Source organism: Amblyraja radiata, chromosome 16, assembly GCF_010909765.2.
Source record: "Amblyraja radiata isolate CabotCenter1 chromosome 16, sAmbRad1.1.pri, whole genome shotgun sequence".
Lineage (NCBI taxonomy): Eukaryota > Metazoa > Chordata > Chondrichthyes > Rajiformes > Rajidae > Amblyraja > Amblyraja radiata.
This window is the reverse complement of record NC_045971.1, coordinates 14,420,030-14,437,282: the sequence shown is the minus strand read 5'-3', so window position 1 is coordinate 14,437,282 and position 17,253 is coordinate 14,420,030. Positions and strand designations below refer to the sequence as shown.

General features: G+C 43.6%; 1 protein-coding gene across 4 annotated transcripts in view; it reads left to right on the top strand.

Moving 5' to 3' along the window:
* LOC116981930 (peptide transporter 3-like) overlaps positions 1-15,825 on the top strand; it is a 68,292-nt gene extending 52,467 nt beyond the window's left edge. For all 4 annotated transcript variants that reach the window (XM_033035153.1, XM_033035152.1, XM_033035151.1 and 1 more), the window contains 6 exons: positions 768-814; positions 2,492-2,626; positions 4,898-5,018; positions 8,196-8,327; positions 11,573-11,680; positions 14,588-15,825. In XM_033035153.1, the coding sequence (XP_032891044.1) occupies positions 768-814; positions 2,492-2,626; positions 4,898-5,018; positions 8,196-8,327; positions 11,573-11,680; positions 14,588-14,773 (729 nt within the window). In that variant the 3' untranslated portion in view covers positions 14,774-15,825. The remainder of the gene's footprint in view (positions 1-767; positions 815-2,491; positions 2,627-4,897; positions 5,019-8,195; positions 8,328-11,572; positions 11,681-14,587) is intronic.
* The last annotated feature ends 1,428 nt before the right edge of the window (positions 15,826-17,253 follow it).

The window sequence follows — 17,253 nt, the reverse complement described above, 5'->3', positions numbered from 1 at the left end:
GGATGATTCACTCTCCATCTGATGTAGTTTGTACCCAGTCTAGACAGATTTCAAGATGCCTCTATGATTGGACTGAGAAGTATTCCATTCTCATATTAACAATCCCCCAGTATAATGGGAAAAATTATCCAAAAGCACCTGATTAACTGTACATTTTTGGTTCCACTTGTTTGGTTCAATATTGTCACACGGAGGTACAGTGAAAAGCTTTTGTGTGCGTGCTATCCAGTCCAAGAAAAGGCTATACATGAATGCAATCAAGCCTTCCACAGTACACGGGTAAATGATAAAGGGTATAACATTCAGTGCAAAGATATAACATTTAAGGCTGATAAAGTCCAATTAAAATAGTTCAAAGGTCTCAAATGAGGCAGATGGGTCAGGCCCACACTCTGGCTGATGAGAGGACCGTTCAGTTGTCTGATAACAGCTGGAATAGATAAAATGTTCAAGAAGGAACTGCAGATGCTGGAAAATCGAAGGTAGACAAAAATGCTGGAGAAACTCAGCGGGTGAGGGAGCATCTATGGAGCGAAGGAAATAGGCAACGTTTCGGGCTGAAGGGTTTCGACCCGAAACGTTGCCTATTTCCTTCGCTCCATAGATGATGCCCCACCCGCTGAGTTTCTCCAGAATTTTTGTCTACAGCTGGAATAGAAACGGTTCCAGAATCTTGAGGTATGCTTTTTCAAACATCTTGTACCTCCTGCCCGATGGGAGAGGGGAGAATAGGGAGTGACCGCTTGTGACTATTTATATCCCTACAGATTCCGGACAACACAGTGAAGATTTTGGATAACTTAGCTCTTGTTCGGTATGTTGTTTGCTGCCCTTAGAAGTGTTGCTTTCAAAATGATGTGCAGAGAAAATGACCCTTGCATGCACCTGAAGGTTACATGGTATCTGCATGTGTTAGGCCATTTGTCAGGGAACCTGCAGGTTCAGGGCATTGTAATGCCCCTGTCCCACTTAGGAAACCTGATGGAAAACTCTGGAGACCTTGCGCCCCACCCAAGGTTTCCGTGAGGTTCCAGAATATTTTGATGACTCTCCCTAATGGTCGAAAGTGGTTTCCGCATAGTCGAGGCTTCTTCTATGTTCCTGCGATTATTAAAAAAAACAAAAAAAAACGGCCTCGACTAAAAATAGGTTGCAGTTTGGTCAAAGCCAGTGGAGTGGGGTTGCTGTTTACTGACAGGCAGTCGAAGGCCACCCCCTTCGACATTTTGATTGGCTCATTGGAGTTTTCAGGAAAGATCCTGTAGGATCTTTGGTTTTCAGGACCTAGAAGATCCGCCGGAATGTAAAATGGCCGCTAACTTTATTAAACTTCTTAAAACTGTCTCCACTCCTTCTCCCCCCCCCCCCCATTCTCCCCTTCTCTCCCCTTCTCCCTTTCTCTCTCCCCTTCTCTTCCCATTCTCTTTCCCCTTCTCTGTACTTCTCTCCCCATCTCTCCCTCCCTCTCTAAAGGACTTACCGTACTCTGTGGCAGCCGTTTACCTTCCTCTTCATTGCACAGACTGCACTCCTCCGCTGTCCCTGGCCCCCACCTTCGCGATGTGTGTGTGTGTGTGTGTGTGTGTGTGTGTGTGTGTGTGTGTGTGTGTGTGTGTGCGGTCGGTAGTAAAGATCCTGTAGGATCTTTGGTCAGTAGATGCAGCTCACGCTTCGGTCAAGGCTTTCCAGGCAAGTGACCAAAACCTCTGGCGACTCATGGAAACCTTGGGTGGGGCGCAAGGTCACCAGAAGTTTCTGTTCAGGTTTCCTAAGTGGGACAGGGGCATAAAGCTAACCTGCATGTATATTGGTGTCCATTTCATACTCTGACTTGGAAAGCTGTTTGGAATAGTGGAGACTGCAATAAAACATGAAGCTCCAACCGATGTATCTGGGTTATCATAGCTGCACACCTAATCATGGACCTTGAAAGGCAGTTGTTTTAAAAAAATGGCCCTCATCTCTTTCAGAAAATTGGGCCTCCTGGGTGCACAGAACAATTACTGGACCCTTTCTCACCACACCTCCACTTTCCCCAAATGTGGAGGAAGGAACTGCAGATGCTGATTTACATCGAAGACAGACACAAAATGCTGGAGTAACTCAGCGGGTCAGGCAGCATCTCTAGGGAAAAGGAATAGGTGACTTTTTGGGTCGAGACCCTTCTTCAGACTCAAACCGAAACGTCACCTATTCCTTTTCCTCAGAGATGCTGCCTGACCCGCTGAGTTACTCCGGCATTTTGTGTCTATCTCCACTTTCCCCATATCTCCACTGCCAAACTTGATCATTATTATTCCAGGGAACTGCCCAAAGGCTTTGAAGCGGCTGGCAGGCAAACAACTTCAGGTGACATAATTGGCATGAGTTCTTAATTTAATTGAGGTGTTACGGTGCCAGGAGTTAGGCCCATTGGGTGTGCAGCTCTATAAAACCTGCAGGACTACCTTACTTATGAAGTGTGGCAGTAATTGCAATCTACCTTCTGCAGGATCTTCCCCTTGCTGGGAACAGCATCACCAAGCCACAACAGAACTGTGAGACTGAAGTGCAAACCAGATGCTTCAGAAAACCTGCATGTGAAACCATTTGTTCCATCAGCCTACACACCCGTAGAATTTGGCAGGTGAGACTGATGGTGTGAATTTTCAGTTCTAACTCTCACTCCATTCAAATTGTGAATGGCTTTTGCTTAAATCCTTTTTCTATCCTCATGTCGACCACTCCCGTTCATCTAATCTACAAGGCTCCCAGACTAAGCCAATCTTTATCTTTAGAATTTAGTGTTAAATCTCCTGGATTTTCCTGATTTTTTTTGTTAATGCCATTGATCATATATTTTTGGGAATATTGGCTTATTGTTTGTTTTCTTTCTTCCACTGCATAGTTTGAGCTTTGTACCCGGGTATGTTCTTCTTTCATTTATTCTTCAGTTGGTTACGTTGCCCCTTAGACACAAAGTGCTGGAGCAACTCAGCAGGTCAGGCAGCATCTCTGGAGAAAAAGGATGGGTGATGTTTCAGGTCGGGACCCTTCTTCGGACCTCTAAGTTGCTCCTTGTTGCTTTAAATGACGCCCTGTCCATTTCTGGAGTTTATCTGACACATAGTTGGATGTTACAAAAGTGCAGATGTAGTGAGTGACTTGCTGCCTGACTCAAAGTTTTCCCACCTTCTACAAACCGTGCCACAGTGTGATAGAATAAACTTGATTTCCCCATTCTCTGTGAACATTAAATCAAGTTCAAGTTCAAGTTCAAGTGAGTTTATTGTCATGTGTCCCTGTATAGGACAATGAAATTCTTGCTTTGCTTAAGCACACAGAAAATAGTAGGCATTTACTACAAAACAGATAAATGTGTCCATATACCATGATATAAATATATACACACATGAATAAATAAACTGATAGTGCAAATAACAGAAAGTGGTTGCTAATAATCAGAGTTTTGTCCGAGCCAGATTTAATAGCCTGATGGCTGAGGGGAAGGGTACACCTTGTCAGGTACACCACATTCCCTGAGAAAGTAAAACAAACATGAACTAGTCCTTCTATTCAAACTTTGCCAAATGTTGATTCTAGCAATTAGAATATTCTCAGTGATTAAACATTGCTTGATGAACCTCGTACCTCCTTGTTCAGGCAATCAATGTGGTCAAAAACACATATAAACATGAACATACACACAGACATCATACACACAAACACAAGTTGTGATATACATGTTCTCTGCTGTCTCCTCATTTCCAACAAAGTCCATTTGCAGAGCATGGAGATAAACCTGGACAAGGCAGAAAAGAGCTGACTACAGGGTGTGTCCTCTTCATTCCAGAAAGCCTTTTATAAACATTGCTTTTGTGGGTCACATAGCATTATCCATAAAGTAGTAATAGACTTCAAGCAGCAATTACTGTTCATCACCAATGCTACATGTATCACACTGACAATATAATTAACCGCATTCATGCATACACACACAGACACACAGCATTCATAAACAGCACTGCTGTCTCACAGCACCAGGGATTTGATTCTGATCTTGGCTGCTGTCTGTGGTGAGTTCACATGGTTATTTTTTGTTCTGTAAAATATCATCCTGTCAAGCCCAACGAGAAATGAGGTGGGAGATTTAAGAATAAAGGTTTAGTGGACTAAACCCAATCGCCCTTAATAATATAACATTCCACCATATTGTGATCGCTTTTCTCAAGAGGACCTCAACCACAAGGTTGTTAATGAACCTTTCCTCATTCCACAACATGAGATTGAAAGTAACCTGTGCCCTTATTGCTTCCTCAATACACAGTGATTCTGAATGCACAGTGATGGCATAGTGATTCAGCAGGTAGCCACCACTATCGTGCAGCTCCAGAGACCTGGGTTCAATCCTGACCTCAGATGTTGTCTGGGTGGAGTTTGCATGTTCTTCCTAAGATTCTGTGAGTTTCCCTTGGCTGGTCTGCTTTCTTTCCACACCCCAAAATTATGCTGAGAAGTTAATTGATTACTATAAATTACCCTTAGTGTGGGTAAATGTTAAAAATAATCCAAAGCCTGTTCAGGGACATGTGAGAAAGAGAATTAGTTGTAGGGTACAGGGAAATAGAGAAGAGGGATTGGGACTGATGGGATTGCTTCCCAGAGAATTAGCATGGACACACAGTTGGCCAAGTGACCACCTTCTGGGTCAAAATAAGCAAATGAGTGTACACACTTCGGATGCACGCTTACACACTTTTACCCACTCAAACCACAATCACTCATCGAAACAAAAGATCATTTTCTTGCTGAATGAGCGCTTAGTCTATACTGTGCGAGCATTTGAATCATGACCATTTAGGTCATTCTTAATCATAGCCTTTGGTTTAACCATGCCCTTTGTGCTTTTTTGTCTCAGGTGTTCTTTAGAGCTGTCAGATGGAGTTGGGCTCAGTTTTACCCCGATTGAGGAAGAGGTGGAGCTGAAGCAAGGTGGAGTTTATACAATTGTTCTCCATCAAGCTAATAACACAGAGCATGTAAGTAAATTGAAGGGGTTGTATGCATTACTCCCATCAAGTGTACACTTTCGCCAAAAGCTAACTTGGACAGAGGAGCTATCATGGGTCTATTGTTGAGGGTGAGGTCAAGTAATGTGGCGCAGTGGTGCAGAGGTAGAGCTGCTGCCTCACAGCGCCAGAGACCCGGATTTGAACCTGACTATGGGTGTTGTCTGTTCAGAGTTTGTACATTCTCCCTGTGATTCCGTGGGTTTTCTCCGAGTGGTCTGGTTTCCTCCCACATTCCAAAGACTCCCAAGTCTGTAGGTTAAATGGCTTCTGTAAATTTCCCCCCAAATGTGTAAGATGCAAAAATGGGATAACATGAATGAATGAATGAATGAATGAATTCATTAATAAGTTTATTGGCCACGTATTCACATACAAGGAATTTGCCTTGGTGCTCCGCCCGCAAGTGACAACATGACATACAGTGATAGTTAGGAATGGCACATCAAACATTAAACATTAATAATAATAACATGGAACTAATGTACAGGTGGGTCGATGGTTGGCATGGACTTGGTGGGCCGAAGAGCCTGTTTCCAAGCTATATCTTGAAAACTCTAAAAGAAGGTTTACTCTAGCATTGGTTTCCTCACTACATTCCCCAGATCCGGGAGCTCTGTATATCAGAACTTGCCCAGCTCAGTCATCAGTGGAGCACTAAAGCCACTGCAGGTGATGGACCTTAAAGTCCCCACACAGAGTACATTCTGAGTCTTTCCTTCTTCTGAGGGTTGTTTTAACATGCAGGAGTACCACTGCATCAGCTGCGGGAGGATGGTAGGTGATAATCAGGAGGCATATTTTGGTCATGTTTGATTGTTCCTTGAGCCATCATGGGGCATTTAGGTCTCCAAGGACCACTTTCTCCTATTATGTATTTTGCTGTGCACCATCTCTGGTGGGTCTGCCCTGTGTGAGTGGAACTGGATGTACCTGGAACTGTGATGGAGGACATCATATTGTCAGTAGATGGGATACAGTAGATGAGGTTGGAGGAGGTGCAAGTAAACTTCTGCCGAACCTGCAAGGACTGTCGGGGTCCCTGGGTGAAGTCAAGGGAGGAAGTATAACGATAGGTGTTGCATCATATTGGCCTCCCGACGGGCCGCGGCTGTGGACTGGGGTCTCAATGCCTCCCGGATCGCCGCATAGAAGCCTGGGTCGGGGCCCAGCCGGGGCCTTGCGGGCCGGAGTCTGGGTTGGTGGAGCGGCCAACTGAGCCCGCGGCACCTCGGAAGCGTGAAGTGGGGCGTCGACAGCAGTGAGGCCTCGGTGGCGGTGAAGCGGCGGCAGCGGTGAAGCCTCGTGGGTCGATGAGAGAGTGGAGGACCACCGTGAGGGGGCAGGGGAAGAACAATGGAGGATCCGGCATGGGGGGAAGGGGCGAGGAGAACAAAAGGCTGTGCTTTGTAACTCTGACAGTGCTATTTGTATACATTGGGTGTGCAAGCAAAGAATTTCATTGTACCTAATCATATGTGACAATAAAGTATTCAATTCCATCCCATATTGTCTGTAAGGAATGAGATAATTCGTATTATCCACAATGTTAAGTATCTGGGTCATACGAATCCATTATTTTTAGAGGCAAAATTATTAAAATTAGAAGATTTGGTTACATTCAAAACAGCTCAGATAATGTTTAGGGCCAAAAATAAAAAGTTACCTGGAAACATTCAAAAATTATTTAACGATCGTGTGGGGGGTTACAATTTAAGAGGAATATTTAACTTTAAGAAACAAAGAGTCCGTACGACTAGAAAAACCTTTTGTATTTCGGTTTGTGGAGTAGGAGTGTGGAATAAATTGAACGGGGAATTAAAGCAATGCACAAACATGAATCATTTTAAAATGATATATAAAAAAATAATTTTCAAGGGGTACAGGGATGGAGGGGATGGTTGACAAGTGGGGGTTAATGTTTATCTATTGCTTTACTATTGTTTACTTGTGTTTGGGTACTTCAGATATGAAGTTTGTATGTGCATAATAGTTGTATGTATATATATGTCTGTAGGTATTATGGGAAATTGCCTAGGGTAGTATTATTATTATTAATTAATTGATTTTTAAATATGGTAGAAGTGTTGGGGAAAAGGGGTGAGATTTAATAAGTTATTCTTCTTCTCACTCCTTTTCGAGCTTGTACAGACACAGAGTTGGACATTGGAACTTTGCTTTTGTTCTTTTCATTGCTTTGTAAATATTGATTGTAATGTCCAATTGTTTGATAATTTCGATTTTGTTACTATTAATGTCTTTAATGTCTTTACTTGTTCGGAATAAATAAATAAATAAATTCTGCGAGCACAACTACGTTAGGCTGTGGCTTGACTCGTCTGTGGCACAACTCTCCCAATTCACATAACAGTTATAGAGTCAGTCATACAGGCCCTTTGGCCCAACTTGGCCATGCCAACCAAGATGCCCCATCTAAACTAGTCCCAGTTGCCCGTGTTTGACCCATATCCCTCTAATCATTTCCCATTCGTGTACCTGTCCAAGTGTCTTTTAAATACTTGTTTTATAGTTCCCATATGTTTGTGAGGAACAGTGTGTAAGGTTGACTGGGCTGAGAATGACTTGCTTTGTCAGGATCTGATGCTCAACTCAGTGCCATGTGATCTGTCTGGTTTAAGTTCTTCTCTGGAAAACTGTGGTGGTACCAGAACAGGTGAATGTTTGAGTAACTTCAGAGGGAATTTCGGAGTCAATAACATTGGGCTGGCTCTGGAATCACATATATGCCCCACCAGGTGAGTTTAGCAGATTTCCACTCCTGAAGGGTATTAGTGAGCTAGGAAGGTTTTATGTGGTCATTATTTCCCCCCTAGATTGCAGGTGACTAACTGAATTTTATTCCACTGCTGCTTAGTGCTATCTGGATACCTATCTAGGTACTATCTAGTACCTTAACTACTGTGTCACCTGTGAACATGTAAAATCTTGCCCTGTGCGTGAAGGTGACTTTACTTGGGTTTCAGGAGACATTTGGGAGGGAGAGATGGCTGTGCGATTGGGCTAGGAGGTGTGTGTTTTGGTCATAATTAACAAATAAAGGAATGTTTGTGTAGCTGATAGTTTTCACCATTTCCATCTTATTTCCATGTTCCTATGTGCTACAGTAATGATCTTTGTCTTTGCCAGGTGACCGTGCAGTTGAACATTGACAGCTGGCCAAAGACTGTCTCCGTGCTCTGGCAGATTCCTCAATATTTTGTTATCTCAATCACTGAGATACTGTTTGTGGTGCCTGGACTACACCTGGCCTATACTCAGGTAAAGGCTTTAGTCTACAGAGGCACTGAGCTCTCTGGTTTTGTTCTCATGCATCTCCTCTGTATTTGAAGTTTGAGTTGAAAGCTCTTTCCTTGGAAATAATTGGAGACACTTGGATTTCACCAGTAGCTGGGGATAGGTGGAGGGTTTGCAGTCCCTCAACTCTTTTTGTCCAGCCAATTAGCCACAGTTAACCTGTTCACTGCAAGGTTTTGTTTTCAATATTGACCATGAGCCGAATATACTCGGGGGTGGCACTAAACGGGTTGAACAAGGTTGGCCTCCACTGATCCACCTTGGTTCTGTAACCCTGGCCTGCATTGTAATTTCCAAGCAGGCTGGCTGCATCTCATCTACTATATACATTTGGAGATCACAGCTAAGAATGACTTTCTTCAACTGATGGCTGCAGGCAAGATGAATCTCAAAATATTAAAAAAGTTGCAACTGATTTTTGGACAGTTTCTGCAAGGGCAAACACGGAAAAGCAGAATTGTTTATTTCAGGAAAACCCCTGATTTTTTTTTTGGACATATTAATTTTATTTTTTATCGTCCTTTATCACATTGCCTGTTTTTTTTAAAAGATGAAGGGAATGTTCTAAGGTTTATTCGAGCTGCTCTGTAACTGTGCATAGACTATTTAGGGACTATCCAAAAAATGGGGAATGGGTTTACTGTATATTTAATATTTAATATTGATTCATTAAATTTTGAGAATTCTTTGTTTAGGATTTTAGATCAATATACCTGAGATTTATGGGGTGGGTCAGGTTTGTTTCTATGGAGTGGGGTGGAGTGAGATGGGAGCTGAGTACCATATCTGGTCATGTTATTAATTCATGGTATGAATCCATAAAATGATTGCAGTCTCATTAAATGTTTGCAATTGAAGTCTTCCTTCAAGTACTTTCACTTATTGCAATCAATATTAATGGCAATATGGAGACACAAAAATCTGCAGATGCTGGTTATAAACAAAAAGACACAAAGTGCTGGAGTAACACAGCAGGTCAAGCACCATCTCTGGAGAACATGGACAGGTAACATTTCAGTTCGGGACCCTTCCTCAGGCTTTAATAAAATCCTCGCCCGAAACATAATCTATTCATGTCCTCTAAAGATGTTGCCTGACATGCAGAGCTACTCCAGTACTTTTTATCTATCCATGGGGAAATGTTGAGTGAATTTACTGCCTGGTAACATAAGCAGAAAGTGCCGCGACATTCAGCAGATCAAACAGCATCTGTGGAAAGAGAAACAGAGTTAGCATTTGAACAGGGGACACGAGTTAATAATGCGCAATAGGTTTTAAACCTCCCATTGGGATCAACAATTTACCCAGACACTTCCCTGCTTCCCCATCATCCAAACACAAGTATTTATCAGTAGTTTACAGTACGAGAAAATAAATACCAAAGAGAAGTTCAAGGGGTGAGCTCACAGGAAACTCATAGGCCTTTCCTGAGAAATAGGTAGAACTTGTGGAAAGATTCTGTCTGGAAACTTTAATGTAGACATCCCGTCAGGCCCGTGGATGGAATGTCAGAGCCCACATACGTAGATACTGATGCACAACCCAAGTGTGGGTTCTTACACTGACATGTTGTGGAGGCATGGGGTTGGCTAAATACACTGAGATTCTCAGCTGCCACCTGAACACTGGGTTCCATTCAAATGAACAGACTCAATGCATGGTGGTGGGTGAGGCCAATGACTAATACTGTTTAATGAACAAGGGGAATGTTCTCACTGAATACCCCGGCTGCCCTTGCTGCAGATGCTGTAACCTGGGGGAGGGATTTAAGTTTGATGAATGTCTTGATGAAGCATTTAAACACAACATTTCAAATAATAAGCTTCTGTTTGGCAGATGTAGACACAAAATGCTGGAGTAACTCAGCGGGTCAGGCAGCATCTCTGGAGAGAAGGAATGGTGGCGTTTCGGATCGAGACCCTTCTTCAGACGATTTTTTTGTCCATGCAGGAGTCCGATTTTATTTTCAATCCCTTAATCCGAGTTCAGATTTATCTTGTTATTTAAGACACGGAATTGCCAGAATTGATTTAAACAGCAGTAAAATGGTCACCTGCTGTGGGGCTGAATTGATCTACAAATTGCAGGGGAAGGGACAGCTTTTACAATGAAAGCTAAAGATGGAACAAAGGATGATGTAATTGCGTCAACAAAGAAGGAGCCCCTGCCTCTTGGTCTTTCTCTGCTCGTGAGTTTACAATGTTCAAAGGTTTCGAGTTTTAGAGACACAGCATGGAAACTGACTCTATGGTACACTGAGTCCACGTTAACCACTGATCACCCATTCCCATTTATCTCATTTTCTCTTCTATACTGAGGGAAAAACAGGGCAAGAAACATTTATACAAAGTTGATTCGGTCTCTGGGATTCTCTTCCCCAGTGGTGCAGCTGCTGGTCGACTGGTGCTGTCATGACTGAAAGCCCTGTCCCACGGTACGAGTTCATTCCAAGAGCTCTCCCGAGTTAAAAAAAAATCGAACTCACGGTAAGCACGGAGAATGAACGTAGCGGGTACGTCGGAGCTCGGGGACGTCTCTTAGCAGCTCGTTACGCTAACGGCAGGTACATGGGAAGACTCGCTAACGGCAGGTAAGCACGGGAAGACTCGTGAAGATTTTTCAACATGTTGAAAAATGTCCACGAGAGCCCCGAGTACCGACGAGTGGCCATTACGGTAAATCTCCGAGTTCGAATCAGGGCAAACTCGGGAGAGCTCTTGGAATGAACTCGACCCGTGGGACAGGGCTATTAGGTTATCGGATTGTTATTAGGCAGGAGTATCAATGGATATGAGGCAAAGGTGCTGAGGAGAGATGACTGTGACAAGATTGTGAGGCAAAGCTGGCTCGAAGAGCTGGGTGGCTTCTCTCCCAAGGTGAACAGTTGAATGGACAGTTTACTTCTCTGCTAAAAGAATACAAAGTGCTGGAGTAACTCAGTGGGTCAGACAGCATGGATGGGTGATATTTCGGGTTGGGACCCTTCTTCAGACTCACAGGAGACGCACTCCTATGCCCACGCCTCAACAAGTTTTATGCCAGGCTGGAAAATGGTCTCGACCCAAACCAACATCTATCCATGTTCCCCAGAGATACTGCCTGACCCGCTGAGTTACTCCAGCACTATGTGTCTTTTTATGTAAACCAGCATCTGCTTTTCCTAGTTTCTACTTCTCTGCTAACAGGTTAGTTGTTGGTTTGTGTTGTAGGCTCCGTCATCGATGAGGTCCGTGACAATGGCAGCTTGGTTTGCCACCAAAGGGATTGGAAATCTCATTGTGGTGATAGTGGCTGAGAGTAAACTAATAACCAATCAGGTAAGTGGTCTGCGATCACCTGAGATACATAAAGATGTGCAAACATAACCAATAAATTGAAGTGGGAGCAGGCCATTTCCCCTTGAGCACACTTCACCATTCCCTATGCTTGATTCCCTATCTCAATACCAAATCCCTGCTCTCTTTCCCCATGCATCCTTGATGCCTTTTATGACTAGAGGTCCTAATTTTCTCCTTCTTGGATATATTCAATGATTTACCTTCCATTGATTTATGTAGTAGAGAGTGCCACAGGTCCATCAGCTTCTGTGTCAAGAAATGTCTCCTCTTCTCAGTGCTAAGTATTATTCCCTTGACTTGAGTTTGGGACACCTGATTCTAGACAGCCTCGGCCAGGGGGATCATGCTCTCTGTTTCCAGCCTACCCGGCCTTGCCAGAATTTCGTACATTGTCAATGAGTTTCTAAACTCTAGTGAACCCAGGTCCTGCTGACCTAATCTTTCCTTGCAGACTATCCTGCCAACTGAAGAGTGGGGAGAAATTTCATTTCATCTCAGTCCCCAATGGTGCATCCCTCATTCTGAGGCCATGGCTCTTGGTTGCATGCTCACCCACTAGGCCGCACCCTCCCTGTGTCTACCCTCCATGCCCACAGAGTGTGCAACAGTTGGCAGCTTTCTCCGGCGTCTGAGTCTGGAAGTGCACATTCTATAGCCACCTCAGCATGGACACCACCAGAAGCCACCCATTATTGGAGGCACTGTTGGGACCACGGTGAGTCAAGGCCTTGCCTTGGGGTGGTGAAGAGCCCTAATCCCAGAGAATCTTCAGAAGCACCACATCCCACCATACATAGAAACATAGAAACATAGAAAATAGGTGCAGGAGTAGGCCATTCGGCCCTTCGAGCCTGCTCCGCCATTCAATATGATCATGGCTGATCATCCAACTCAGTATCCTGTACCTGCCTTCTCTCCGTACCTCCTTATACCTTTAGCCACAAGGGCCACATCTAACTCCCTCTTAAATATAGCCAATGAACTGGCCTCAACTACCTTCTGTGGCAGAGAATTCCAGAGATTCACCACTCTCTGTGTGAAAAATGTTTTCCTCATCTCGGTCCTAAAATATTTCCCCCTTATCCTTAAACTGTGACCCCTTGTTCTGGACTTCCCCAACATCGGGAACAATCTTCCTGCATCTAGCCTGTCCAACCCCTTAAGAATTTTGTAAGTTTCTATAAGATGCCCCCTCAATCTTCTAAATTCTAGCGAGTACAAGCCGAGTCTATCCAGTCTTTCTTCATACCACTGACAACATTGGTAAGTTTAGATTTCCCATGGTTGTTGTGACTGAGATGTATGGGATTCTGTGGGGAGGCCTTGGCCATGCTTTTGTGGACTTTTTTTGTGTGGAGGTCAAGGTCATGTTGATCCACGACTTCCTCACCAAAGGATTTTTCCAGTTGGCTGCAACAGATTTCTTCCAGTCTCCTAGTTTCCTTTCCAGTATTGCCAGACAGTTTCCTCCTGCTAAACATTATGTTCCTAGCAGTACTTCACGCTGAGGAGATCACACTGCCCAACATTCCTGGGATCTGAGGGATGCTGTCTATCTTTCCTGGCTCCCTCACACCAGTGAACTCTCCAAACATTCTAGTAGACCTTGGGGCAGCACAGTGGTTCAGTGGTAGAGTTGCTACCTTACAACACCAGAGATCGTGGTTCAATCATGACTATTGGTGCTGTCCATATGGAGTTCGTATGTTCTCCCTGTGACATGGCAAAGATTCCACAGATTCACCATGCTCCAGCTAAATAAATTCTTCCTCATCTCCATTCTGAAGGTACATTTTTTTTATCCTGCGGCTGTGCCCTCTGGTTATAGACTGTCCCATTACTGGAAACATCCTTTCCAGTTCAACTCTATCTAGGCCTTTCACTATCCGGTAGGTTTCAATGAGATACCCCCTCATCCTGTCAAACTCCAGCGAGCACAGTGATTTCAAATGCTCCTCACACACAACTCAATCATCCCCAGGATCATTCTTGAAAACTTCCTTTGGATCATCTCCAAAGCCAGCACATCCATCCTCAGATCGGGGCCCAAAACGGCTCACAATATTCCAAAATGCTGCATCTGTACACTAGCCTTTTGTGAAACATGCACCAGGGCACCCAGACCCTGCTGCACCTCAAAGCTGTGTCATTTCTTAGATACAGATTTAATATTTCTTCTGCCTGGTTGGATATTTTTACATTTTCCCACATGATACTCCATTTCCCAGATTTTTGACCACTTTCTTACCCCATCTACATCCCTTTCTTGGTTCCTCTTCACATTGTATTTTCCTACCTATCTATATTTCATCATTAAATTTAGCAACCATATTTTGACTTTCAATTGTTGAGCTTCAATCCCCATGGCGTGCCACACGTTTAGTTTCCTAAGCAGAAACATTAACCTGTTCACGTCACTTCACTTTCCTTTCAGCAAACAAACCAGCCTCCTGTTCCTGACAATCTGTTAACACGTCGTAGTCTTTCTCCTTCATTCCTTTGCCTGGGTCACAAAACAACTAGAGAACTTGGCAGCACTCCGTGGGTTTGTTGGTGTGCGATCTCCAGTCAGGGCGAGCACTTTTTGCCAGAACATGCACAGGTTTAGGGCAGACCATAGGGTTATTTGACTGTGATGTCAGTGTATGTCCCAGGGAGCAGTTTGTGCAGTGCAGAGTCATGTCTTATTAAGAAACCTGCACTGCACACCTGATTGTCCAGGCCCATTTATTCGAAAGAAGGATGACTGAAGATTTGCTCCAGGTGATCAGGTTTCCTCGTACACCTTGGATTAGCCTCAGTGAATTGTCGATCTGTGTTCGGTCTCCTGGCCTAGGATCTTGAGCTTCATTCATGCTGGTTTCCTCCTTTCTCTCCTGGAAATAGGCGGTGGAGTTCTTCGTGTTTGCTGCACTCATGGGGCTGACCGCACTCATCTTCTTCGTCACTGCAAGGTTTTATGAATATCACCCGATCGACACCAAAGAGAAAGAAACCGATGGACTGAATTCAGAGATAAAATCACCGTTGCCATACTCAAAGAAGGAGAACTTAATGGAGAGCAACAGTTAGCTCCTCAAAAAACCATAAGACTGTCCGTTCAGAGACTATCAAACCTTGAATGGAAGTCGACACATGTGCATTCATGTACGTGTGTGGGTGTGTGCTTGGATATGTCTCAAGGGAGATCATCTTCTACATCCACTATGATTGTTAATCTTAAACAATATTTTCATTGACTTCACCCGGGTACTTTCTTTGATTGGAACTTGGTAATAGTGTTGATGAAAATAATCAGTGCTATCTGGATCTGAAGAAGAGGAATAGACCTTGATGGGACTCCAGTGGAAACCACAACCATGGCCTGCAACTATCAAGTTTTAACTTTTGTCCTGGTTTGAGATGGATAATAAAGTCGGTGTGTGCGGTGATGTAGAGATTATGATGCTATGGTGATTTTCAGTATTATCTCCTTCCCATTAGCTGCAGTTGATGAAGGTAGCCAAGAAGTTCCCCAGGGCAATGTCATCTTCAGCTGTTTCATCAATGACCTTCCATCCATCGTAAGTTCAGAAATAAGGATGGTTACTGATAGTTGCCCAATGGTTTAATTCCACACATATCTGATGTTTGGATTTACTGTTTCTCATTATATTGAGGCTGTGCCCTTTGACCCGACACCATCTAGGATAAAGCAGCCCGCTTGACTGGCAATACACATCGTGGAACTCTCCACCCAGCAGCTCCATGGGAGTCCCTTAACCAGAGGGACTGCAGCATCTTAGCCCCTCGAGGATCAATAGGGGTGGCAAATAAATGCTGGCTTCGTTGGTGATGCGCATGTCCCAAACGGATGTACCTGTAAAATGCAGATGAGGAGGATTTCCTTTAGCCAGAGGGTGTTGAATCTGTGGAATTCATTGACTAAGACATTATTTTTAAAGCAGAGATTGATAGGTTCTTGAATAAGAAAGGGATCAAATGTTACAGGGAGAAGGCAGGAGAATGGGGTTAAGAGGGAATGATTCAATGGCGAAGTAGACTTGATGGGTTGAATTGCCTAATTCTGCTATTATGTCTTATGGTCATAAAAATTGAATAAATAAAGGTAACGCTGCTTCAAATATAGCGTACTCTTATGTCTCACAAATATATGCAGCTGTGAAATTATAAGTGATGTAGAAATCATCAATGACTGAACAAGTTTGTACAGTACAAATATTGTGGGCCAAAGGGCCTGTTCTCGTGCTATACTGCTCCTTTAGTTAATTATTATAGATAATGCTACGGAAAGAAGACAGGTTCAAAACGGGAAATGCCAGACCACATAGTGCCTGCCTAGAGTGTCTCAACCGTTATTTATAATGTTGTTATATAAGGAAACCAAAACTATAGCCAGTCTTCCAGTCTGAAGAAGGGTTTCGGCCCGAAACGTCGCCTATTTCCTTCGCTCCATAGATGCTGCTGCACCCGCTGAGTTTCTCCAGCAATTTTGTGTACCGCCAGTCTTGCAGATGTAGCCTCGCCAACACCCTGCATAATTGCAACTATTCTCTGATTTTATATTCTAACTCTCAACAATAAATAGAGTCACAGAGTCATAGAGTGATGCAGTGTGGAAACAGGCCCTTCGGCCCAACTTGCCCTCACCTGCCAATATGTCCCAGCTACACGAGTCCCACCTGCCAGCATTTGGTCTATATCCCTCCAAACCTGTCCTATCCATGTACCTGTCTAACTGTTTCTTGAATGTTTGGATAGTCCCCGCCTCAACTACCTCCACCGGCAGCTTGTTTCATATATCTACCACCCTTTGTGTGATAAAGTTACCTCTCAGATTCCTATTAAATCATTTTCCCTTCACCTTAAACCTATCTCCTCTGGTCTTCGGTTCACCTACTCTGGGCAAGAGACTCTATGCATCTACCTGAATAACGGGCACAATTCTTTTTTTCCTTTCCCAATTACTTGTTGTGCCTGCCTGCTAATTATTTATGTTTCATGCACAAGAACATTTTGATCCCTCTGTCTGTCTCGCCTTTCCTATCTCTTTCATTTAGATTATGGTCTACCTTTCGATTCCTCTTACCAATCTTTTTTGGTGCCTTTCATGTGGCGACTCTTTGCATACCTTGGATAAGCAAAACAAAGAATATCACTGTGACAAAGTATCATTCATCATTCAATCTGTTTGAAAATGCTCCTCCAAATTGCCTTTGCAACCTTCTGCCACTATAAAGATAACACATACTTTCAAGCTGTTGTTGTGATTCAGCTTCCCATTGAGTGATGGTGCCAAATGCTCACTTACTCTCTTTATTTTGTGCAGTAAAACATCATATATTTAGCCAAAATGACTGGTCACTAAATGACTTCAGGTTGTAGGGACTTCATTTCATTGACAATCACAGGGGATGTCTATAAGAACCAAACCATCATTAGACATTTATTCCTCTATCTTTTGCTCCCTCATGGGAAAGCTTGTTGCTTCTCATGCATTTCCACCTCTCTGAACATTGCTATCTTCCTCATCAAAGACAATACACGTTAGA